Raw genomic sequence first — 26558 nt, 5'->3', positions numbered from 1 at the left:
TGGGTATTTAATCCTGCTCCCTGCTTACAAAGTTTCCATGTCCATCCATTTTCTTTACTCACTTGCCTGGTAGAGGCTGAGTAAATTGGGAGACAGTTCACCAGATCAAGCGTTTGAATGCTCTCATTCAGGGAAATATTTATCTGTGGCACAAAATGACCACAGAAAGAAATTGGCATCACTGCTGTTACTGGCAATCTGTGTTCAGAAAAGCTTAACACTTTGCTAAATGGGGTGTTGTGGGTCAGCACTAAACTGCACTGGCACAGCTCTGTGGAATCAGCCTGGGCAAGTTATGCCTGGCTCTTGGCAACAGCATTCATCCTTAGCTTTCCAAGGAACTAAATCTACCAGGAGAAGAAGAACCCCAAATGTGTTGAGGTTTTGCTGTATGTCTTTTGTGAGGAATTGCACATGGCTTTATAAGTTTTCTGCAGGAACCCGGAGGTTCATATAACCTGTGATATGTAACTTATGATATATTCACATAACTTATAGTTGCCTGATCCATCCATTAAAGTGTTTTTTCCTACAGCAGAGTCAGTACCACGTTTCTTAGGAAATGAAAAAGAAACCTGCCATAAGCAAAGGGTCATTTAAGTCCTCTACTACCAAAAGTTGTTTCTCTCTTTCAATGATTAGAGTTGCATCCTGGCACACAATTGTTTGCAACATTTCTAAGAAAGGCCTTGGCTCATGGGATAGGCTCTGGGATAGAGGGAACAAGCTTTGCACCTCGTAAGCACTGTTTTCCTGCTTTTCTTTCCCTCGGCAGATGGAACTCCCAAAATCATTTCTGCCTTCAGCGAGAAAGTGGTGAGCCCGGGAGAGCCAGTGTCCCTCGTGTGCAACGTGAAGGGGACTCCCCTGCCCACCATCACCTGGACTTTGGATGAAGATCCCATCGTGAAGGACGGCAGCCACCGGATCAGCCAGATCATCACCTCCGAGGGCAACGTGGTCAGTTACCTGAACATCTCCAACGCTCAGGTCCGAGACGGGGGCGTTTATCGCTGCACTGCCAACAACTCTGCCGGAGTCGTCCCGTACCAGGCTCGAATAAACGTAAGAGGTGCTTGTCAAATCAGCTCCTCAAAAAAAAAAAAACAAAACAACAACACACATAACTCATTGTAGTGGAGAAGAAGATTCTTGCATGTGGTGAAATGAGTCTTGGAATGCCAAAAACCAACTTACTGTTTTTTCCCCGCTCCCTTCTTTCCCCCCTGCTCTCTTTTCCCTTCCTGTCTCTCCAGCCCCATCTAGAAAGTGTATGGGATGGTTAAATACTGAAAGAACCCTTTGGCTTGTGTTCTGTAGTCTGTTTTTCCTGTACTCATCTCTACTAATTCATGGTTTCTTTACTTTAGTCCTGCTGTGCATGGGGTATTTTTTTTTTCCTTTCCTCCTTCACTTGTCCAACATTCATTGTAATTATTCATGTATACAGAACTTTAGCTTGAATTTCTGGCTCTACGTGGCATAATACCCACCCTCACGGTATTATACCTTATACACATAAAAAATAAAAAGCTAACTTTGTAAGTGTTCTTATGTGTAACAGGATTCTGGCTCTGTATCCATGTTAGTATTTCACATTAATTAAATCACACTCAGCCTTTTAACTTGTAAGGCAGCAAAGATTTTATCAGGGAAGTGCAAACATATTCCCCCTCCCCACATAATTAGTATGGATGCTACAGGGTGAGGAAAAAACTAGAGCATATAAAGATTAGGAAAGCTGCTTAAGTAGCTCTTGAAAGGAAAAACTGTCAAATGCTAAGAAGTGTCGTGCGAGGCTCATCCCTAAATGTCGTCAGCATTTGTACATCTGGAAAAATCAGCATGCACGCTTCCTGAAGTGAACATGCCTTTAAATTGTTTCCAAGAGTTTCTTTTTCCCTTTCCAGGGCCGGCCAGCATCAGGCCGATGAAGAACATCACGGCCATAGCTGGGAGGGACACCTACATCCACTGCAGGGTCATCGGGTACCCCTATTACTCCATCAAGTGGTACAAGAACTCCAACCTGCTCCCGTTCAACCATCGCCAGGTGGCGTTTGAGAACAACGGGACGCTGAAGCTCTCGGATGTGCAGAAGGAGGTGGACGAGGGGGAATACACCTGCAACGTCCTGGTCCAGCCCCAGCTGTCCACCAGCCAGAGCGTGCACGTGACGGTGAAAGGTGAGGTTAAACCGGGAAAACCGAGCTGGAATAATTGCCGTGTCACCTGTGGAAAGGCAGAGTTGAGTGCACACAAGGACTGTCCTGGCACTTAAGAAGGTTGATCCAGCTTTGTGTTTATTTTTAATGATGACACAGGTGCTAATCGGTCGCCGTGTCTTGTTCTCTCTTGACTTTTACCCTCCTTCATTCAACTGCTCTCCAAGTGGGAGCCTTGCAGCAGCAAATTTTCCATGAGCGTTTTTCACTGCAACAATTAAGTCAGGAGATTAATGGTTTGTCCCCTACCTTTCACTGTTTCACTGTTTTCTCTGCTGGGTAACAAAGTTCACATTTTCATTAGCCAGTGACTTTCCAGCTCTTAAAAAAATGAGATGAGAATTTTAGTGTCTGTATTTTTACCAATAAGCAGAGACAGGAACTAAAAGCATTAACCTTGCTTTCCTCTTATTAAGTGATTATCTGAGTGCTCTCCACGCTTAGAAAGGTAACGCAGTAAATAAATGTGACTTGAAATTCTAAGAGGATGCTAAAAATCTATTCAAATAGTCCTAAACAAGGATGTTCAGATGGCCCTGAAAGACTTCAGCAATAGATGGAGAATAGGAATTTTTTAGCATTGTGTCCTGACTATTCTGATATTGGCAGTGCTCAGACCTATTCATAAGGATACAAAAGACAGAAAACCTGATTGCAATAGCACCTACTTTTGAGCAATGGGGCCGCTAAATAGTGCAATTCATGTGAACTTGTAAGAAGAATTGAGGTATAATTTCACTGTTCCTGAAGTTCTTAGAAACTTCCTGAGCTTTTTTTTTGGGGGGGGAGAGGAAGTAAGGAAGGTTGATTCCTGTATCCATTGTCAGGTAAGATACAGAGAACAATAAACTAAATTGACTCTGTTATAGATATCTGACCTTTTAAATTCTTTCTGCTCTGGTAGTTTTGCCCTTTGGTATCAGCCTGGGGTGATGCAATTGCTAATTATTTCAAGAGGTTTAGGGGATTAGCTTTAAACCATGAGCAATTTGGACTCTGAAAGGCATGACATCTCACACACCTGAGACCATCAGGGGCACTGGTCACATGCTGTGGCATAAAAACCTTTTCCTTTCATATCTGTTGTACCTTGCTTGACATCACAATAATATCACACATCTGTTGATACAGTTTAGGAGCTGAATGACAAATCAGTAACTGTGTTGCTGCTGCATTAACAGGCCACCGTGGTAAATCTGGTGGGGAATTCTGCCACTTTAATGACTCCATTCTTAAAATGACTGTCAAAACCAATGTAGCCAGACAAAACAAATCCAGCAGTCTATCCTTACAGCTCAGGCATTTAGATCAAAACAGTACCAGCCACTGAGAACAGTAGCTGGTACCTCAGGTGCAATCCTGTTCTGTCTTCCATTAGGTTACAATTTCGAACTTGACAATTCCTCCCCCAGAAAGCAGATTGCCAGCCCTCTCCATTTCGATTGAACTGTAGCTTTTGTCAGTGATCTGAATTCTTTGATGGTGTTCTGCTGTAATTCTGGGTATTCAGCTACCAGGGCCATTGACTGGTCAGAAATCTTGAACAGTGACTGAATACGCTCTGAATAACTTTATTAAAGTTATTGACAAGACACTGTTATTTGAAAAAAAAATAAATGTTAATAACCTGACTTCATATGCTAAGCCCAAAATGTCAAAAGTGAGCTTTATATGTCAGACCTGAACAGTTCTCAAGGTTCTTCTCTTTTATCTGGAGGTCAATATTATCACAGGGGATTTTTAGATGGCCATGTATTGTTTTCTAGAACTACATAGTCTTTATCTGCCATTAGTGGAGTCAAAAGTGGCCCTGTTGCTTTAAAATATTATTAATGTGTGCGTTGCCTTTTCACTTTATAGATTCCAAAGTTAACATTGTGACTTTCAGGCACTTATATTTGATATTGAGAAATGCAAAATATGGCCCAGTTTACATACTGGAGGTTAAAAGTACTTTGAAATATGCCATTGTAAGGGGAGTTATTATCAGTGCTCAAATATCCTTATTTATAGTTCAGCTTTTCATACCATCAGTATAATTATTTCTTCTCCAGAGAAACAGAGGGAGAATTCTTGTCCATCTTCAACACCATGAGTCCTTTGGTTTGCCCTCAGTTCTGCTACAAGTTTCCTGGGTGACCTCAACACCTGAAGGATGATTCAGGATAGGTGACACTTTATGAGCTGTTACTCAGTATTTTATTCCCTCCATGTTCTGTTCTGAGGACATAATTATTAATTTTCTCATGAGCTTATAACCTCTGTGGTATCCAAATGTTTCAGAAACAATGTGTTCATTTTCAAAACCCACCCGGGTGATCAGGAGTCCTTTGGAAAATGGCAACTGAGGCACAGATTGAACTTAAAAGTATCCACAGATTTTTTTAATGTTCAATTTCAGAAGCCTACAGCTAATTTTTTCCAGTTCACCTGCTATTACATAGCATTTCTATGTTCAAAGCTCTGCTCCCATTGAAACGAATTTGCTTCTGAGAGTTTCTTTTCTTTCTTCAGAGCACTCACGTCACCCAGCTTAGCAACCCCCTGGGAAAGACAGATTAAGTAATTTAATTAGCTTTATCTGAGAGATCTATGGCAAAGGTGAATGCAGAATTTGACTCTACAGGGCAGCATTTATGTGCATTATGTGAACAACTGGCTTTTCTTGTTGGCAGTGGTCTGCCACATTTACTTCTCACTTTGCAAATCCTCCAGCACATGAAGCATCTTTGTTCTGTCTTGAATGGGGGCTTTCTAAAATCAGCATTTAAATAAAGATGTGCAACAGCATGAGCTGTAATCAAATACAGGAGAACTATCCATTCTATGGATAATTTTGGGATTTACAAACATCCAAACGAAAGTGAAATCGTTCTTTGGAGATCGTTATAAGATCACAGACAGGAGAACAGAAAGTTTCTTGACAACAAGTTTAAGTGAAATTCTGGCTGCCAGAGAACCTGACTGGGGCTTTCAGAGCCTCCCACCTGGCAGGCTCTCAGGGAGGCAAAAGCTTGGGAGCTGGGCATTTATGTTCTGTTTGACCTTAGGCCCACCAGTTCTTTGCACTGCTGATCAGAAGGAGCACTTAGACACCCCATGAAATCAGTTAGCCCATTTTTTAGGAGTAGCTGGTACCCTTGTCTGCATAGCCACCCGTGCAGTCTGCAGACTCCAGATAACTCTGTCCCACAGAGATGTGTCATGTCAGCCCTCCTCCCCCTCCACCAGCCCTTGCCTGTCCCTTGTCTCTGTCCCAAAACCTGGCTTTGGAAGCTGGCAGTCCCATCACCTGGCTGCTGGGAGCTGAGTGGATAAGCTGGCAGGAAAATGTGCAGGTTTCTCGTTGGCAGACAGAGCTCTGTTGGGACCGTGCCTGACTCCTAACGGAGCTTTTTGGAAATGAAGCCATCTCGGCGTGATTTTTTTTTTATATTTAGACAAATGAATTGGCCAGTTCTGAGTTCTGACACAAAGCCATGAAAACTCCCCACCCCGTAATGCAAAAGTAACAGGGGGAGACTGTGACTGTACTTATTCAATTTATGGTATTCTATACCTGCCCACCACTTGCCTTTGCAGCTGTAATAATACCTCTTCAACGTGTTTTGCTTTGGCCCATGTTAAATGTAATTTTCTTGTTAGCTTTTCTTTTTTTTTTTTGTAAAGTAAACTGAACCCCCTTTACTTTCCTTCATTCGAAATGGAAACAGTAGTTACTGACATCTTCAAAAGTAATCGCTGAGATTAGCCTTGCACAGGTCCTTGCCAAGAGCAGAATTATTCTCAGCACTGTTTTCTCACTCTGTGTTTGGCTCTCGTGGTTTTTCAGTGGGGTTCATACACATCTACCAGTGATAAAGGGCTACTGGAGTCAGAGATCCTAAGGAAAAGAATATTCCATGGAAGATGCACGTTTTGTGTTCATTCCTTCTCAGAATGACCTGTCCTCCTTAGTTTTCTCCAGCTCATCGTTGTCCAAATCCTGGCTCTTGTCTGGGTTCCAAAATCAATGTGTCCCCCATGTCTTTGTCATCCCATTTCTTGACTTCCTTGTTCTCATGACTCAAAAATAGTCTTGCCCTTCATGAGGAGCTCCCAACTTTTTCTCCAGCCTCCAGTTACAGCTCTGGTCTAGTTGACAACATGGTATTTGGTCAAAGGTTGGACTCGGTGATCTTGGTGGTCTTTTCCAACCCAGATGATTCTGGTTGTGGTTCTGTGATTCTGCCAGCCTTCACTTTGTCCATCTCCACTGGGTTTCAGCCTGTCTCCCCCTCACATGGCTCACTGCTCACTGTCATTTCTGTACCTCACCCCACTGTTCCCTTATCCCAACCTCACATCCTCAGGCAGTTTCCCAGCTCCATTTTACCAACCCTTATCACCTCTGCAATCCCACCACAAGCCCAGTGCCAACTTCTGACATCCCCCCACTGGTCCAAATGCTGTTCTATAATTCCCTTTTGTTACCCCCTGTGCCACTTTCAGCTCCATCCCTTGCATGCCACCTGCATGCCCAGCAATGCAGTCTGGTTCCCCATGCTGCTCCCTTGGCCCCCACATCTCCTTCCTTTCTCTCTGCATTGAAACAACTTTTTTCATGCTCTCTGGGCCAGCACAGGAGCTATTTGAGCCCTAGAGAGACAAATTTGCTCTGATTTCTCACTTCTCACCAGGCTGCACCTGCCCCACGTGTCTGGAACTGACTCAGACGCTGAAGGAGGTGTTACTCAGACCCTGGAAGATCTTAGCTGTTAGTCACTGGAAAATATCCTCTCAAGATATGATCACTGTGGGATTTTTGTCTATCTATTTACTTGGTTTTACTCAGACAGCAAAATTTGGGCACCCTTGTGATGACTTTTCATAGGGGCAGCAAGATATCTGATGCTAGTGCCAGCACCTGCCAAATTTGAAATCCTTGCTGCTAACTGGTGGGACTTCTCATATTCTCACAATGTCTTTTTTATTTTTATAGTAGAGTTTATTCCTACTGCATCTCTATTTTTCCACTCTCACACCTTATTCCTGGAAAGGGCCAAAGAGTTGTAGCTGAAACTTTCCAGCTGAAGTGGCTCAGCCTGAGGCAGACACCTGGCCTGGAAAAATGCTATCCAAACAAAAGCCAAACTGCAAGCACATGAAAATAGTCTTATGATGAGAAGTGTTGACAAACAAAAAAGAGGTTATATTACCCACCCCACCTGGAAGCTTCCTATTTCCATTGAAAAAAACCTCCAACCTTCAAGTGCAAAATTGTTAAAATAATAATAGCAGCATCTCTTTTACAGCATTTTAGTAGATCCCAGAGCATTTTAAAAACAGGAGTGAGTTATTATCTCCATTTTTTATTATGCAATTCATAGTAATAGTTTTCCCAGCTACAGTAAAAGCCATCAGTAGTAAGTGATGATTTTCTTGTCATCAGTCCCGTGGGACACATTCTCATGTAAACAGCCTGCTGCTATTCACACTTCTCCAACAGGAATTAATTGAAAAAGAAACCCCTGAGAGGGAAGGGTACAGCATCATTAAAATAAAAAAGTGTGGTGTTCAAAAGGGCTGTTTCTGATCTTGTAGAACTTGTACATCTCACTGATTTAGAAGGTTTCTCGTTGCCTTATACCAAAGTGATAGCACTTCACCTGTTGTGAACCACATAAAAGAATTGTATCAGCCTTGTTTCTTTTTAGAAAACAAGCAAAACAAACAGGGGTTCCTTCTAAATAGCTTCATGTTGCAACTATTTGAATAGATTCTCCTCATCTTTCCTTGGAAGCATCTAGCTTTTTCTGACATATAAAATATTGCTGGTGAATTTGCATTGCACTTCTGTTCAGGGAGGGCTGGTTTAAATAGCGAAAAATGTGCAGGCACAAAAGGGGAAAAACATCAGGGGAAATCTTTCGAGGGTTCTTGGGATCATGGTGCATTCTGTCATCAATCAGTCTGCTAATCTGTTCAAATTTCAGGCTGTGGCATGGATTATGCCAAGTGTGAATTCAGTTCCATGCACATATCTAAGATCTTACCTGTCCTGCTGGCCAATAAATTGAGCTAGAATAAATTGAACCTTGCCAATAAATTGAGCTAGAAAAAACTTCTGGCCTCGATGTCCTTCAGATATTTCTTCTATTACATCATTTTCTGCCTTTCTCTCACTCTCCCACGCACTATGGGCTTGGATCCCTCCAAGCCTGTCACAGCTTCCTCAGGAAGAAATGTTCAGATGTCTGGAAGTGACAGGGTTGTCAGAGGCAGGAATCACGCAAGGACCACGTGATGAGAACGGGTGAGAATGTGCAGTTGTGCAAAATACCCTGCAAAAATGCACTTACCAGTCATCCTCAGGTCACATAATGGGCATGGGGAGCAGGGAGAGGCAGAGTCTGATTTAAGGGAATGTGCATTTTAATAAGGATATCTCCTGTGTGAGAATCCCACCTGTAGAAATACCTAATGAGGGGTTTTTTTTGCCATTCAGCCCAGAACAACTCAGGGTTGTCTTTGCATTAAAAACGGCTGACTTACACTCTTTAAAATCTCACAAGTGTCATGTGGATGCTGCAGTTGTGTCTTATTTTGCAGCAGCACACTTCTGATGTACTGCATTCCTAATGACTTCACCTCTGACACTGCAGGAAATGGTCACCCAAAAGTGTCTGTTAAAGTTGTTTCACTGCTGTCCTCATCTTCAGGATGAGGAATTACTATGTACAAATATAAAGCTTTTCACTTAAATCTAAAATAAGACTCCCTGGGTTTGTGCACAGTCTTATGTCTTTCAAACACAATTTAAGTTGGTGTATGGGTGCCTTTATTTATGAATTATGTAAACAATGTGAAATGAGCCTCAATACTTGAATAAGAGCCTCAGCTAAGGAGTTCAAGAGTATCTGTATGTTATGCTTGGGTTTATCAAAAGTTAGCCCTCTTCTCTCACAGTGCAGCTTTATTTACTTCAGGTTTGGGAGAAGGAATGTTCTTCCTCCTTTTTTCCTGCGTTTTTTTTGTCAAATACATTTGAAATGCTACCTTATATATTCATTGAAACTGCCCTTAAAATTTTAAGCACTTTGCTGCACCAAGTTAGTGTGAGCTATTAGCACTGTGTGTGTAAGTATATGTAATAAGGGCATACAGAAAGCAAGACTCTGTGTGCATGGCAGGTTTGGAGTATGCTGGCCTCATTTCAAACAATGTGTACAACACACATCACCCCAAAAATCTCCAAAGTATTAACTCTGAGAAACAGAAGGGTGATATAAAATCAGCTGCTTATGTACAGTCCCAGGGTGAAGGTGAAGTGGATGGTAGTGTGAAACCAAACAGCTCAAGGGAACGATTTTCAGAGACAAAGATCATTCTGTTGAAGTCCTCTCTCATCTAAACCTGTAACTTTTGGCTCTGATTTTGTTGATCTTAACTTTTCCCAGTTATACTTGAGGACAAAGATCATTTTAGATCATTTTAGGGGTTTAACAAGGGCAGTAGCTCTGGACCATCTTCCAAAAGAATAGTAAAAGTGACTGCTTAGTTCTTCTGGACATGTAACCTGCAAGCGAGGCCTCTAATCAGGCAGCCCTTTAACAATGAGGGTTAATTGCTTGTTGTGTTAATATGCTCTTGCAGCTGCTTTCTTATCTTCAAATCAAGGTTTTGTCTTTTAAAAATGAATAGCAAATGCATCCCCCTGGGCAGGGAACTGAGCTCCCACCATGCCAGGTTTGCAGGGTGCCTCAATATGATAAGGGCGTTCACTTCTGCCCTCACAAAGGGGGTTGAAAGGAGGCAGTTCTGTAGATGGATGAGACATGACTCTTGGTTTCTACACAACGTTTTAAATCCTCTCTCCTTTTGGAGGAGCTCCCATAGCAGCATCAGGAGCCTGTGAACACCAGTGTTGCATGGCAGGGAAGGGGAGCAGGGACTAAGGTGAAGGGTGAAGCCTTATCACATGAAATCCAGGGTCATGCAGCTGCCCAAGGAGGCTGCACAGCTTGGTGGTTATTATTTTGCATCAGACATCAATATTCATTGCCAGAAGTATTTTATATTGCAGACACAGCTCCTGAAATTGTGTTGTTGGAAGAAAATCCGCTAGGGAACTGTTTATACTGATAAAGCAGGAGATGGCTTTCATTTTTCTGTGCAGAGCCACGGGAGAGGAGCAGCATGTTCACAAGGCTGCTGCAGGAAACAGGCCATCTGCAGGATGCCCTGTTTTAGTGAATCATCTCAGCAGTTCCTTCCAACATAACTCCCATGGAACTGAGGGCAAGAAATTAAGGATGTTCCTCTGCTAATGGAGAGCAGCGTGGAAGCCCTCCTTGCCCTCCTTTACAGCAATCTCCCAGAGGTACAGGAGACCTTGCTAGGGCACAAAAACATAATTTAAATCTTCCTGTATTAGCACTAATGAGTCTGGCCCATGCTCCCCTTCTTAAACAGACACTTAATTCAAGCACTCATCAATAAAGCACTCCCAAGGCACAGCACTTGGTTGCATGAAGCACAGATTTTCACTCTGGGAGAGAAAAACATCCCTCCCACGAACAGAATCACACATTCATATCCTGTTCTCCCTTTCTCTAGTTAAGATGTAACAACACATATATAAAAATTAACATAATTTCCCCCCCAAAATCAAATACAACCTCTGAAATATGGTCAAATTGAAGCTACATATAGGGAGGGAAAATAAGCACACCTTGAAGTATTTTAAACACATTTCAATACATCTATCCTACTGTAAATTTTCTGTCTCAGAGTTAAAACACTGTATTATCTTATATTTTTAGTGCTGTTTGGCAATGCTACAGCTTTGGTTTGAAAAAAAACTTCCACATGCTAGTTAATCAAACTTGATATTTTCTTCTGTCAAGGATATATGTCAACTTTTTATTGCAGATATATATATAGAGAGAGAGAGAGATGGCAACTTTAGTGTTTCAGAAATTAATTGCCTGTCTTCATCACATATTTTTAATAAGTGATTTTTTTGTGATCATTTCCTTCTTCAAAATAGCAGGGAGAAAGTTTATGCGCTCTGTTAGGTCACCAGAAACTTCCTTTACCAAACCAAACTGGTGAATACTGCAGTTGAAAAATGTTCTTCGATACTTCAGAGTTGTTGCTAGACTATTTACTTTTTTTATAGTACTGATTTTAAATTACACACTGGTTTTTAAAATAAGCTCCTTGTCAGGACTGGAAGCTGCTGCAGGTTGAATATACATTATATTTTATGAGGCAGAAATGTATGCTGATTTCCTCTATATCTTAAAAACCTGAGTAGAAGGGAAATGTGCTGTCTATAAATATTTTAGCCAATTTCTGAAGTGCTCTGCAGGCTGCTACTTAAATTTTAGGGTTGGTAAATGCAGCCTCGCAAATCAATATTTTCCGAAAAATACTTTAGTGTGACCTAATGATCCTGCTCCCTGTTTTCTTCATCAGGGAGATGGAGAGCAAAGATGCACATAATAATCCCCGAGCAATATTTTGTCTGACTTCTGATATCATTTTGTCCACAAAAGATTGGTTCAAATTTGTTACACGCTCAGCAGAAAATACAGAAGCAATTTTGCCTCCCTGTTGTGAGTTTTAGAGTGTCTTTCAGTAATGATGTCGGAGAGTAAGGGGAGGGTTTGGGCAGAAATGTTCTAGGGGGGGGACTTGGCATTTAGCAGATATTTGCACTCAGCAACGGGAAAGGTTATGTCAAAACCTCTTGACAGGCACGTTCAAGTAATTTCTCACTCCCATTTATATTATAAACTGCTCATCAATAAATGCTGAGAGAAATTCGGCCTTTTTCTGCTGCTGTACAAAGAGTCTGAGATAGCTCATGTGAGTGGATTAACTTGAAGAGGCAGGCAGACATTTTGCCTCACTTTGTGGCAGTAGGTCTCCCCGTGAAAAAATCAGATTATTTCCAGTGCTCAAAGTGCAAATAAACAGGGTGATTCCTACCAAGTTTCTTTTGTTCTGTATGACTGATCTGCCAGAATTTCAGGATGCAACAGGATAGGTTTTAGTGATCTGAGAGATGGCAGCCTGGAAAAAAGTCTCACAGCATGTCAGAAAAGTTGATTGCAGTGGTGCTTCTCACTACCATGGACATGGAGCCACTCTTGGGAGAAGCCAGGGAAAGCCTGTATGTGGGCCTGATGTGGCAGCTGAGCATGGTCATAACTTCTCCTCAGCAAAGGGCATCACAGCTATGCTGGAAAACGGGAGTTAGTGTCTGATTTGTGTCAACCTCTTGCACCGTGATGTGCATGTACACAAGGATTTGAACAAAGCCTTAGTCCTTTGGGAGGTTTGTTATCACAAAGGAAGGGACCTTAAAGATCATCCAGTTCCAACACCTTCCACTGGACCAGGTTGCTCCAAGCCTTGTCCAACCTGGCTTTCAACACTTCCATGGATGGGGCAGCCTCAGCTTCTCTGGGCAACCTGTGCCAGGGCCTCACCACCCTCAGTGTAAAGAATTTCCCCCTAATATCCCCCCTAAGCCTCCTCTCTGTCAGTATGAAGCTATTCCCCCTTGTCCTGTCACTCCAGGCTCTTGGAAATAGTCTCTCTCCATCTTTCTTGTCGGCTCCTCCAGGTCCTGGAAGGCCACAATTAGGTCACCCCAAAATGCTCTGAGCTGACAAGTAATGGTCACATGTATCTGTCCCTTCATCCCAGAAACAGGACACTGGCAGAGGAGCAAAACTGCTGCTGGGGAAGTCACTGGGCTGGCACACATTGCAACCCCTTTGGAGAGCTTTCCTGCTTCAGTTCTGTGGAAAGCACAGCCTTAGAATTGCTAAAGGGAGAAAGGACAAGAGAAATACAATTTGATAAAGCCACCAACTCCATTTTCTTCTGCACCTCGCTCATATAGATCACTATAAATGTTCTGCTCTGGGTATCCTTCCATCTTTCCTGTTAAAGATGTTCAGATGTACTACAGATTATGTGTAAGTGATCTCTCAGGCAGTAGGAGAATGCACTCCTGTATCTAAGGGACATAACCTCCAGGAACCTTCTCCTTTGATAAACGAGGATTTGAGTACTGCTTGCAAAGTTGGTTGTGCAGCCTCTTCAGGAGTGATTGATGGAAACCTATCTTAGATCAATGCCCTGGCTGTCAGAGTGCTCCCCTGAGGACTGGAGAAGATTTTGATTCCTTCACCTGACTAAGTATTTGAGTCCCAATTTGCCAAATTGTTAGTAAACATTCCAACCACAACCCGACAAAAGTGAGGCACCCTCATTATCCTTTCTATATTTATTTAATCTAACTCACTGTTTCATTTGCTTTTATCAAAAATACCTGAAAACAACAGTTTTTTAAGACATAGAATTCTTTCCTATGATAGAAAATAGGATACTTTCTTACATGATTCTTTTTGGTTCAGCCACAGAATACTAAGAAAAGAAAAAGAAAGAAAACAGATTTGCCAGATTTTTCCTTAGCAGGAATTAAACACCAACTTGAATATTTATGACTTTTACCAACCCTCTGATTAGAAATCAGTTTTAATTTAATTTGCTGTCCAACAAGTACTGTATATGCCTTTCTCTTTCTGCCTGTACTCGATGTTAATGGGGACTGTGATGTGAAACACTTAGAAATAAATACCAGCAGCAGTTAGAGAAGCTCACACTCCCTTTCGTCACATCCAAGAAGCAAAGCTAGAGCCTCTTCCGGGTTTATTCCATGGTCTAAGCAAGGCCCACGAAAGTTGCTGAGCTCTTCCTGGCAATGTCACTGTTTACAGACTGGGGGAACCTTGAGCTACTGGTGTGATTTGTGGAAGAGGTGCTCAATATTCTTGCAAGAGTCTGCCAGTGATGTCAGGTGTCTCTAGAAGCCAGGACTTTCCCTGCTTGTCACCTCTACTTAAGCACTGGATGGTCAAGGAATAAAAAGGTCTTTTGAAAAGATGTGATTTTCCAAGCTAAACAATGTCCCGTGCCCACCGAAGGTGTAGCTTTTGCATATTAAAACACATCTGCACATCTGCTCCATTATGTTATTTTCAGAAACCAGCCCCGTGATTTCAACAGCTCCTCTCTCCTGTTGTTTGGTTTTTTTTCCCCAGTCCCACCTTTCATCCAGCCCTTCGAGTTCCCGCGGTTCTCCATCGGGCAGAGGGTCTTCATTCCCTGCGTGGTGGTCTCCGGGGACCTGCCCATCACCATCACCTGGCAGAAGGACGGCAGGCCCATCCCCGCCAGCCTCGGCGTCACCATCGACAACATCGACTTCACCAGCTCCCTGAGGATCTCCAACCTGTCCCTGATGCACAACGGGAATTACACCTGCATAGCCCGAAACGACGCGGCGGCTGTGGAGCACCAAAGCCAATTAATCGTGAGAGGTGAGGAGGTGTAATTACCTCGAGGGGCGCCAATTAAGCGGGATCCCTCGGTGTTTTGTGATGGCGTCTGTTTGATGGGAAGTACAGAAGGGAGGGGAATGTGGTAATCCCTCCCTTCGTAGCAGAGAACACACAGAGCAGTGAAGCACAGAAACCGATGTGACTTTTCTATCTAAAAGTCTTGGAACTCATCAGAAACCCTGGAGTGCACAGGGCGGATGGGGGAGATGCTAGGGCGACTTCCTGGAAAATTGTGTGAGGCACAAGCCCATTCTTTGGGATCAAGCCTTTGAAATGGTATCAAATTATTCTCTGCTGTTGTTTCAGTCTGCTTATACCCATTTTTTATTTAGATCACTCTCTCCTGTAGCATTGTGTCAGTTAAAAAACAAAGCATTGGTACTGACTTTGTGGGGAAAAGACCCTCCCCTGTTACCAGGTTGTTCTTTTCCTTATTTGTGTTTATTATGCAATTATCTCCATTCATTCACTCTGGTGGCTTCACAACATTTTACCTTGAGATGGACGTTGACTGGATGTTCAAGAAAGTAAACATTTTATGTGTAGCAGACCTTTCAAGTCACACCTTAGCCAAACTACCCAGAGATTATCCCTTGTGATATATTTTCAAACTTACTGTGCAAAGCTTCAGCAAAAGCAAGTTACTTCCTTTTCTTTTCTAGAAGTTTTTCAAAGTGTTTAAAATGTTCGCTTTTGAAAAATGAAAGTGTCTTACTCTTCCCTCTCCACCATCTCTTCCTTGGTACCAAGACATTGGGCTCCTCAGAGAAAGAGGGCACATGGAATAATCCTTCAGGTAACCCTGGTTATTTCTGCCTGCTGCAGATCACTACATTTTATATTCCCTTCTGGAGATTTACCAAGATAAATCTTAAAATTTTAAAGGGGCTTTTGCAATCTTTTCCAGGTTTGTTTTTTGTTTGTTTTTTTTTTCACCTCAAATACTCACTTGAAGCAAAGTTTTTGAACAGCTCTTCCTTTTAAGTCAAATATTCCCACTGTCTTAAGACTATCCTTAGTGGATTATTCCCTAGTTTTCCACTTATAGAATGTACATGTTTACTTTTTTTATGCTAAAAACTTTTTTTATCCCAAAACTCAGTGGCACAAAAGTCCATTACTTTTCTACTAGTTTTGGTATAAATATTACTTTACTTTTTTAATTTCCTTTATTTTAAACCTGTTTAATATTACTCAGTACAGATGTCTATTACTTACCTCATTTATTTAGTAATTCTTAAATGAAGTAGCTTAATTAACTACATGAAGTTAATTATTCCTTTCCTGAACTGTTCTGTTAGCATTTAACCCTATAAGAGAGCGAATCACTGCAGCAGCTCTGTGTGGGTTCCTACAGATAATTCTGGGATGGTGGGAAGATGTGGTTTTACCACTGAAAATCTCTCTCTGCCACCACTGTCTGTCCCCTTCAGCGCTGAGATACTGGAGGCTTTAGGAATTGGGTCAAGTGAGTCCATGTGTGGGGATTTCTGCTCAGTGCCCCGCTGATGGGGAGAGGTCCTGTCCTGCCCTCACTTCTCCCAGCCTTTCCTGAGCTGCACTTTCCCTGTCTCCTGCTGCCAGTGGGTAATTCCTCCCCTGGAGATCCCCTGCCTGCCCTGACCTCTGTTCCCTGGACACATCTGCCTCTTGCTGCCTTGTTGGGCATTAATTAGATTTCCCTTCTTGTCGGGGAGTCTTCTCTGGTGCCCTTCACACACCCCTAACACCAACACCTCCATTTTCACCTCCACTTCCTCCTCATTTTCCTTCTCCTCTAATTTCACCTCCTGACCAGGGCTCTGCCCTGGTGGTGTGAGGACAACTGTTGGTGTGTGTGCCTGAAGGGTGTCCTCATAAACCCACGGGCATGACAGAAGGGGCTTTTCACCCTCTTTCACTCTCTTTTCACCCTCTTTTACCATCTGGAGTCCCAGTCCTCCAACTTTTTTTCATTTTCCCCTCGTGCTTAACTTTCTGCCCAGCTCATGCTCTGCAGCAGCCTCCTTTAAGCCTCTCCCTTCTCTCTATGTCAGTTTAAATGGTAATGTTTTCATCAGTTTTGCATATGCATCTGAGACAACAGCTCTCACTCAGAGGAAAAGTGGAAAATGTAATATCGTGTTTGACCTGAATTCTCTGCCAAAACCCTACACTGCCCTTTTTCCCTGGTACTGAACTGCTTCAGCTGTCTCATTCCACATAGGCCAGAAGACAAACAGTCACTGTGATCACTTCTCCTCTGCATCCAACCTGACCTATACACATTTAAATTAAGACTCGTTTTGGTTTTTTTTCCTGGTGCCTGTTTATTCTCCAAGCTTTCTGATCTCTCCTCATCCTTTTGTTCGTAGGGACCATGTAACTGAAACACAGTATTTTTCTAAATTAACTAAGGGGTTTATCTCTGAATACAGGGAGAAGTGGTGCTTTAGATCCTCTTTTTTCTAATCCACATTGTGTGCTTTAAACTTAAATGTTGGCTATCCTAAAAGTCTGGAGATGTGTTCTGGGAATATCTTAATTATGTGCAGACTGTGCATTTTGATATGAGAGTAGACAGTGAGTGGGAAAGTGAAGTATGACTGTTACCCACACTGTTCCTTTTTCTTATCTATCCTGTCCTTGTATTCATTTCAAAAGTAGACTTTAAAACAATGCAGGCTCCCGTGTTTCCAAAATAAATGGGAATCCATATCATTTTATAGTACATGGGTAGAATTAGATGTAGAATCTAAATCCAGTCCATTCCTAAAATGAATGAAGAAACACAGGCCAACTGCTCATTGCTACATTTGAATTACAAGTGACTGTACAAACTTCTGCAGAATACATACAGCCACAGAAATTCTTCATCTTTACAGCTCCAGATTTTTTTCTCAATATTTTCTCTGTCAGATCACATCTATCTGCTATTTTTTATCATTCCTAAATTCCTGTTAAGTTTTAAGTCTGTTAAATAGATTTCCTATATTCTTCCCACAAATATTGGTTTTGATGTCTAAGCTGCACTGCCATTTTGCAAAGAGCATTAAATGGCAAAAGAAAAACAAGCACTGGTTTCTTAAAATCTGTGGGCATCTCATGTTAAATCTTTGCTGCTGTTCCAATTATTTTGTGCTTTGCATAAGCAATCAAGTGGTATAAGGAGCCCTTAAAATCCAGCAAGGCTGGATTTTCCCTGCCTTAAATATCAGAGGAAGATGACAACCAGCTTCCACAACATCCCATAAGGGGTGGAAGGCACCAGCTGAGAGGATGAGATGATGAAGGTTTTGAGCATCTGGGTAAGAAGATCTGAGGACAAACCCGGTTCTCTCCTCCATGGGTTTCTTGGTGAAATAAGGCAAATTCAAATGCTCTGGACACAGACCTGTCAGCACTTCTCTCCAAAAATTATTGGCCAATTTTAGATAAATCAGAAGAGGGGAAAACACCTCCAGTGTAGCTAAAAGCCTACAAACTTAATGAAAAGAGGTGACTGATAAGGAACACCTCTGCTGAGTGTAACACTGGATACCAGAGAACCCACGCGGGCAAAACCTTCTGCAAACACAAGAAATGCTCCAGCTGGAATCTCTGCTCAAACACGAGGTACAAATCCACAGAAAATCAGGCTTGGTTAGTCCTAATCGTTATGGAATATCTTTTAAAAGTTCATTAATTAACCACTGGGAGAATTCCCACTGTTCACTGCATCTAGGGACTGCAGGTAGGAAGTTGAGGTGAGTGAAAATGGGGCTTTCCTTCTCAAAATCGTGGGCTTTGCCAGATCCTGGCCTGCAGTTCCTCTGGGAGTGCATTAAAAAATTGCAAGCTAGAAGGGTTTCTCAAAACCTCATAAATTGCTATTATTTTAATTTTATTCCTTGGCACACTCTTGGTTTGCTAGGCACGCTATTAGGAAAAGGAAAAGAATAGGATCCTGTCATGAGAGCCACACACAGAAATTAGGAAAATATCTTCTCTGTCAACTACTTATATCATCATGAGGAATTAATTAAGGCTTTACTCATTAGGACTGTCTTCTAAAGAGTGATTAAAAATCTATATACACTTTATCATGTGGTATTCATTTCTGTAGGGTTTCCTAAAATGGGAACGAAGTAATTACGAAACAAAAAGGTCTTTAATTGGTAACTAAAAAGAAAAAGCTCTTCAATGTATTAAGAGTTCAAATTTTTCTGATACCACCATAAAAGAGAATTCAAAGATAGTACTGGATGCATAAATCATGATTTTATAACTCCTGTTAGTGAACACATCGTAAGTTAAAATTGAGATAAGGTCTTTAAATACCTAATAACCCCCCATAATGCACTTAGTGCATTTAGTGTAAATGTGTTTTCATTTTGTGCTTGCCAGGGGTGTCAAATATCATTAGCTAGTTAGGCACCCAATGAGGGGTCCCTGAGCCTTGGATATTCCTGATAGGAAGTGAGTATCCATCTGCTTTTTGATGTTTTCTGGTGGTGCTGGTGTGATGCAGCAAATGAAGTTTGTGACAGACAAGCAGGGAGGGAAGATTTATGGTCGCAGCTGGTGTCAAATCTCATTTATTTCCTTTGCTGGTGTTTACACTGAGGCTTCAAAAATGCCCTCTTAAAAGATTCACTTCATATTTAATGTTCTCACTGGACAAACCTGATCAACACAAACCACTGGGCACGGTCTCATTTTGCAAAAGTACATCTTTTTTCTTGAACTGCCGAGCAAATGGTTTCACTAAACCAGCTAAATCGACCCCTTAGGTCCAATGACCAAATTTAATAACTGTTCATCTTTGCTAAAGTACAGTGTTTAATGATCTCATTCATTAATACATCAATGGTTGCTTTGGCTGATTAAATTTCTTCCATCATTTTGACAGTATGATCTAAATGTGAAGTACAAATATTCCGTGTAGAAATGAAACATCGTATTCTGGGCCAGTGTCATAGATTATTTCTTAACTCACTCCAGCAGCCCACCAGAGGAGCTGTGTTAGGAGCCTTCAGAATTGTTCCCCAGAGTGATATACTAATCACTGTACCTGGGAGCCAGAAGAGCTCACGTGGATTTGAAGTCCAGGAAGGACTGTGGGAGTTTGTCATCTGGTCCTTGGAATAAAGCACGGGCAAAAAGGAGTTTTGGAGTCACACAGAGCAAACATAAATCAGGGAATTGATATGGGTTCCTGGGAATCTCATGAGGTTCAACAAGGCCAAGTGCTGGTGCTGCACCTGGGTCGGGGAAACCCCTGGTACCAGCCCAGGCTGGGGGATGAACAGACTGAGAGCAGCCCTGGGAGAAGGACTTGGGGATGCTGATGGGGGAGAGGCTGGATATGAACTGCCCATGTTTCCCAAATGTGTCCTGGGCTCATCCCACATCAGGACAGCAGGAGAGGAAGAAACTCTTTCCTGTGAGGGTGGTCAGGCACTGGAATAGGTTTCCCAGAGAAGCTGTGGCTGTCCCATCCCTGGAAGTGTCCAAGGCCAGGTTGGATGGGGCTTGGAGCAGCCTGCTGTAGTGGAAGGTGTCCCTGCCCACAGCAGGGGGTTGGAACAAGATGATTTTTAAGGTCCCAACCCAAACCATTCTATGGTTCCATGACTGTGAATTTTATCATGCACACATAAATCGATTTTTGTTAGCAGCTTGTAAAGTCAGTCATTGAGGGCTGCACTTACATTGGCAAGCAGTGTCTTCTTAGGGTACCAACTCATATTTTATCATCTTATCAGGATTATTTCGCACAAGGAGATACTAAAAGCATTTTCCTTACTTTAAAATGGCACTATGACAAGCACACTATCTTTCATATCCTATTCTGATTGCTCTCATCCTTTGTTTTCCCACAGCGAGAGCCTGAGACTGCTAATCATAATATTGACTGAAAATACCTTTTTTAGGTCCTTTGAGTTCAACCATTAAATAGTTTGCATCTGTCAACTTATTGCTCTTACCCTAAACAATTCAACAGCTCATTTCTCATCACAGATCCGTGGGCTGCCTTAAATGAGAGAGCCTGGCATAAAAGCAATTTTAAATGCCCTCCTTTACAGGCTCAAGGAACTGTGCTGCTGAGACAAAGTTGATAATAAAAGTAGAACTGTTCAGTCATAATCATGAGCTATTTCAGTGTTTCACTTCTAAAGGGGCAGAGAAATCCCACACCTTTACAACTAAAGAGAGGGGAAGAGAACTAATTGTTTACTTTTTTCCATTAACTCAAGCACATCAGAAAAAGTACCTTCATTAAATTCTTACTAAGCATATATTCTTTAAGGGCTAATGAACTCCTGAAAGAGAATGAAAAAGTGAATGTAGGTTTATAACCTAAAGCTAAATATCAAAACTTAGATGTAAACTAAGTGGCTAACAGCATTGTGTTCCAAACTGTGGTAGCACATAGCACAGAACAAGTTATTCATTTGAAATAAAATTGAGAAGCAAACCAGAAGAGAGGAAGAAAAATGTGAAGGTCTCCTCTGTTTGCTTTTTAATTGTTTACATACGAAGAAAAATCCTGTGGCTTTACCTAGACAGCAATACAGAAACAATTGAAAGGTCATTGAATGAGTAATGTTATTTTGCTGTGGCATCTTTTTTGATGTCTATTGGCAATCTTAAGACTAAGTGGCAAGGGTTTGGGTCTTCAAAATCAGAGCAGCGGTTGGCATTTTTGTAGGTAGTCCTAAAGGAAGCCCAAAGCTTTACTGAACATAGAAACTGTTTCTATTACAGGGTGTGGGCTGAGTTTTTGCCCAGTAATGCTGAAACACACTTTGTTTGTGAAGCAGAACAAGAAAATAATATGATTTCTAATCATACACCTCATCATGGAGCCATATAGCAAAATTTTATTTCTTCAGTTACCATTCTGGAGTCATTCTGTATTGAAAGTAATGATTAAAAATGAGAATACCAGGAACATCTGAGAAATGTTTTATATATATATATATCTCCAAAAAACAGTGAAATCAATATGATGAAAAGCCCTGTTCAGAGCTTGTCAGCATTAAAGGCACAACAGCCCAAGGATATCTACGTGAGTTCCTTAAAGATGTGAAAGGATGCATTTCCATAGAAATGCTCAAAGAAAATTTACTCTTGGCATCCATCCATTTTTCTCTATATTAGACAAAAAGTGTATTTTAGCAGATAACTTTAATGCAAATAGTATTTTAAAAACTGATTGCCTTTATTCCACACTAAGCAATCTTGCTGAACTTTTCCAGAACATTCTGCATGTGCCTGCTCATATAATAAAATAAGCTGTTTCCTGAAAAATTAGCACTTTTTGCCAGTGCTTCATAACAAATGAAGAATATAAAGAAAATATTTCTCAAAGAGAGGGGAAATAAAACAAGTTACAGAAGTTTTGTGTTGTGAGAGAGATTTTAAAAGACTTTATACTCTTTATACCCTTCAGTGGTAGAGGAGGCCAGTAATTGTCAGTCACTCCACTGCATCATTCGTAACCACTCATCTCTAGGACTGTAAGACTGGTGCTGCTGAGCTGGGTTTGTGTTTTGTGTCGGTTTTTTATCCCTCTTTATGCATAAGCAGCTTGTAATTGATTTTTCAGAAGTTGTAAATAGACATTTCCTTACAGTTAGCGAGGTGAAACAAGCCGATGCCACCGGGCCGAGCCGCACAAAATCAAATCTATTTGTGCAACTAACTGTGCTTTTCACCTGGTTTGGAAAATAAGTAATTTTGTGTTTTGGGGGATAAAATGAACACAGAACAGTGAGAAAGGAGCTGCTGAAGCAAATGCCTTCTCTGAGCAGATAATTAGAACAGGGTGGGTGGTTGCCCAGAGCTGCTCTTACCGGGATTTCATGTTTGATGCTTCCCTATTGTGAATTAACACAACCTGCAATAGTTCGTTAGTGTGGCAGGCATTTGGAAAGCCAGAAGGGCTGTCAGCAGTAAAGATATCTTCTAGTAGAAAGGTACCTCTGTTAGTTCCTTCCTTCTCTTCTAGCCACGTTCCAAACAGCAATAGAGCTTTTTTGTACAGTTGGGCAGTAAACACCTTTGCATTATAGCGACAGGATTCAGTGAGGAAAAGATGCAGTTGGAGGCATTATTTTCCCTCCAGAGGATTGTTCTCCTCTTTTAAAAAGCAGTTGTATCTGTGAATGTGGAAAGAGAAAGTCGGCGGGGAGTCTGGATTGTGGAGGCACAGGGAGGAGGACTGGAGCTGTTGTGAGGAGGATTCTCTGAACCTGCAGAGAGAGTGTTTATGTACCTGCAACTTTTAGCAGTCCCGTCCATACCAACACTGGCAGCTCCAGTTTCTTCTTAAGGAAAACTTGGGACTGTCTGGTATCCTGGGAGGTGTTGTTTGCATAAACTATGAGAGTGTTTATACTGAAAAGAACCTCAGGGTCATATATCACAGCATTGGTGCTTCTGCTGTGTTTTTGCTGCACAGTGGTTTTGATGTGTAATTAGTCCTGTATTCATGGCTAGTAAGAGCTGTTTCAGGTCCCAGGGCAAATACTCCCTGTACTGAGCTCCCTTTCCATGCTGCCTTGCATTTTCTTGTGATACAACCTCCTCCCATCATTCCTTTCTTAATTTCTGGCACTTCTGGAGAGGCAGCTGGTGGGGTCTGATGGGTGTTTGGGTCAGAGCAAGGTGGGGATGGTTGAGCCCTTTGTTCTGTTTCCCCCAGATTTCAAGGTCAGCAGTGGCTGGACCTGAAGAACTGTGAATCCATGAGGCTCCATATACTGTGGTGGGCAAGGAAAAGCCAGGAACTATTAGGATTCCACCTTAGTGTGACGCTGTAATCAAGAGCATTTCAAAAAGCAAAGTTATTTGAGAAGAAAAAAAACCTGTCACAGGTTCAGTCACCTCACTGCATTTTCTCTGTGGCACTGTAAGAAATGACAAAAACACTTGGGATAAGGACACAAATAATTTATTTCTTTCTCAGGCATTTACTCCTTCATGTTCTGAACCAGAGAACAGGGGTTCAGCAAATGTCTGCGGCCTTAACTGCCTTTAATACAACCATTAAACACTTTTAATATTCAAGAACTTTTGTGGAGCTTTCCACGTTCTTCACATCTTTCAGCTTTTCATTCCAGCTTGTCAAATTTATAGGTTTTATTGAGACTGTGACATTTAGAATCAGCCCTTTGTGGTGAACTGTTGGTCTAACATTGTCACAAGCTGTTTTCTTTACTGTGCACGTGTATTTGGAACATGTAGAGCTTTTCCTTGAGATCAACAGCTCTTACCTTATTTATATATAAGTAGGTAAATACTTGCCTATGTGTGGAAGACTCATTGCAGTAGTTTTATGCTGCCTTGGAATAAATCTAATAATATGTATACATTGATACACTGAAGTGTGAATTCTCCTCTTCAACTTAATGCAAGGAAATTGTGTTGAACATTTTTATGGCTGTTTGTAGAGTGAAGTCCTATTAGAAGTTATGGATCAAACACCCTTATTTCAGTGTGATTTGATTGCTATTAAAAGCATTATTTCTTAAGGTTATTTACACTACATAATTATTTTTCCCAATATTTACTAGTTACTGTTCTAAAAAGCAAACGCAGAAAAATTCAGTTGTTCTTAGACATCTGATGAACCTCTGCTTTTTTAGAAAGCATTTATTTTCTGGCCACAACAGCATGATTTATCTATTACTCCATTTTTAACCTCTCCTATGGAGAGATTTCATAAATTTCTTTTTGTATCCTATGAAGACCAACGCTTTTGTTGTGCCTGGCAAGAAATACATTGAGGCTGTGCACAGAAGGAAAATAATCTGGTGAAACCAGCTGTACTATGTCACTCACTGAATCATCAAAAAATTAAATTTATTTTTTTGTTTCTGCTGTGAAATTCTATGCCTCTGTGTTTGTTTGACTGGTGTGCCATTTTGAGGTCACACTCACTGTGACCCAGTAAGTGTCACAAATTCTCATGGCTCCCTTTGCTTCCTCCCACAGTGCCCCCCAGGTTTGTGGTTCAGCCCAGCGACCAGGATGGGATCTATGGAAAAGCTGTAATCCTCAACTGCTCTGCAGAGGGTTATCCTGTCCCCACCATTGTCTGGAAGTACTCAAAAGGTAGGATTTCTGTGGGGATTGCTGGGGACAGACTAATTCTGGTTTAGTAGAAACTTACCCATAAATTGCTGGTTTAATCTTCACATTGTCAGAGAGTGTTTGGGTGCAATAAGGGAAGTATCCCTTGTGTTTATATTGTTCTTAAATCATTTCCCCAAGCACAAAGTGCTGCTCACTGTCATGGACACTGTCATTGGTCTGCCTTGGAGATGTCCCAGTGCTGTGACAGTGTCCCTGTGTAAGCTGTGGCCTCAGCAGGCAAATGAAATGGATGGCTGAGAGAAAAGATATACAGCTTTAATTGAAACAACCTCAGAATAAGGTTCACCAGCAGCATTTGGCTCATTTCCCCCCCCCCCCTTCAAAATTCATGATAACATGGCCAATCATATCTTTTCAGCAAAGAAGAGAGGTCAGGTAGCATTAACATAAGCAGTAATTCAGTATGTGCTTTACATAATGCTTTAACATTTTCTTCTCATGTAACAGAGCATTAAAACTGGCCCCACTTGACCCTCAGTAACCACAGGAAATTGACTGCTTTTTAATTGAAATATCCTGCCTGATAAAGTGTGTCTTCTGGACAGTTGTCTTCTAGTAGGCTTTAGCAAAAAACTCTTTACCCAATCTGAATGAGTTAACTCCTTGAAAAATAAAATGAGGTGCTGTTGAGAAGAAATCTTTCTGTAGTGCCCTACGTAATTTTTTATTTCCTTAGGACCTAAGTCCGAATTGTATTTGAAAAGGGGCGAGGGAAGAGAAGTTTCATGGAATAGACTATTTTTACTTTTATTGGTGAATTCTGGTTCATTTTAAGAAAGGTACAGAGTTCCAAATTCCATTAATCTCAGTGACATGTGTGTTTTTAATTATGAGTACATGTCATGAAAAAGTAATTCTGTTTAGTTGTGTTTGTGTGCTGAAGGAGGGTGCCAGGCCAAGCTAGACGAGTTGTAATTAACTGTGAAGAGATAAATAGCCCATCTTGGGATGATAGAACCATAGAATCATTAAAGTTGGAAAAAACCTCCAAGATCATGGAGTCCACCCTGTGCCCAGTGCCCACCTTGTCCCCCAGCCCAGAGCACTGAGTGCCATGGCCAGGCCTTCCTTGGACACCTCCAGGGGTGGGGACTCCACCACCTCCCTGGGCAGCCCCTGCCAAGGCCTGACCACCCTTTCCAGGAAGAAATTCCTCCTGATGTCCAACCTGAGCGTCCCCTGGCTCAGCTTCAGGTCATTTTCTCTTGTTCTCACTTGTTACCTGAGAGCAGATCCCGACCCCACCTGGCTACAACCTCCTCTCAGGTGGTCGTAGATACTGAAAAGGTCTCCCCTGAGCTTCCTCTTCTCCAGGCTAAACAACTTCAGCTCCCTCAGCAGCTCCTTATATGACTTACCCTCTAGACTCAGTACAAATATAGACCCTAAACCTTAATGAAGGAGAAAGGGATAGTTGGAGTGACACTCTGCCATCAAGTTTTTAAGATTCATCAATTAGAACTCTGAAGCTTTTAAATCAAAGAAAGTTTTGATAGATACGCGGTCTTATCCTTGGAGAGACTCAAAATCCATCTGGACATGGTCTTGGGCACCAGGATTAGGCGACAATTTTTGATCAAATCAGTTGGATCACGTGGCCACCTGAGGTCTCTTCCCACCTCAGCAAGTCTGTGATTCTGTGATTCACTGTAGACTCACCCACACAGTTGTATGGGACAAGCTGCTGTCCCTGCTCAGGAAGAATCTTGGCTGTAACAACATGTGTGACGAGTAAGAAGCTTTTTGCAAACTGCCAGGAAGAATTTTTTCCAGTTTTTCCCAGTAGCTGTCCCTGGGACTATCA

At 41.8% G+C, this 26558-nt stretch overlaps 1 protein-coding gene across 2 annotated transcripts in view; it reads left to right on the top strand.

Moving 5' to 3' along the window:
- The window catches only part of DSCAM (DS cell adhesion molecule), a 448565-nt gene that overhangs the window by 274329 nt on the left and 147678 nt on the right, over positions 1-26558 (top strand). For both annotated transcript variants that reach the window (XM_032678156.1, XM_032678157.1), the window contains 4 exons: positions 776-1072; positions 1911-2186; positions 14330-14608; positions 24593-24712. In XM_032678156.1, the coding sequence (XP_032534047.1) occupies positions 776-1072; positions 1911-2186; positions 14330-14608; positions 24593-24712 (972 nt within the window). The remainder of the gene's footprint in view (positions 1-775; positions 1073-1910; positions 2187-14329; positions 14609-24592; positions 24713-26558) is intronic.

Source organism: Chiroxiphia lanceolata, chromosome 2 (assembly GCF_009829145.1).
Source record: "Chiroxiphia lanceolata isolate bChiLan1 chromosome 2, bChiLan1.pri, whole genome shotgun sequence".
Taxonomy (NCBI): domain Eukaryota; kingdom Metazoa; phylum Chordata; class Aves; order Passeriformes; family Pipridae; genus Chiroxiphia; species Chiroxiphia lanceolata.
Note: the sequence above shows the minus strand (reverse complement) of the source record. Positions and strands in the feature narration are given on the sequence as shown.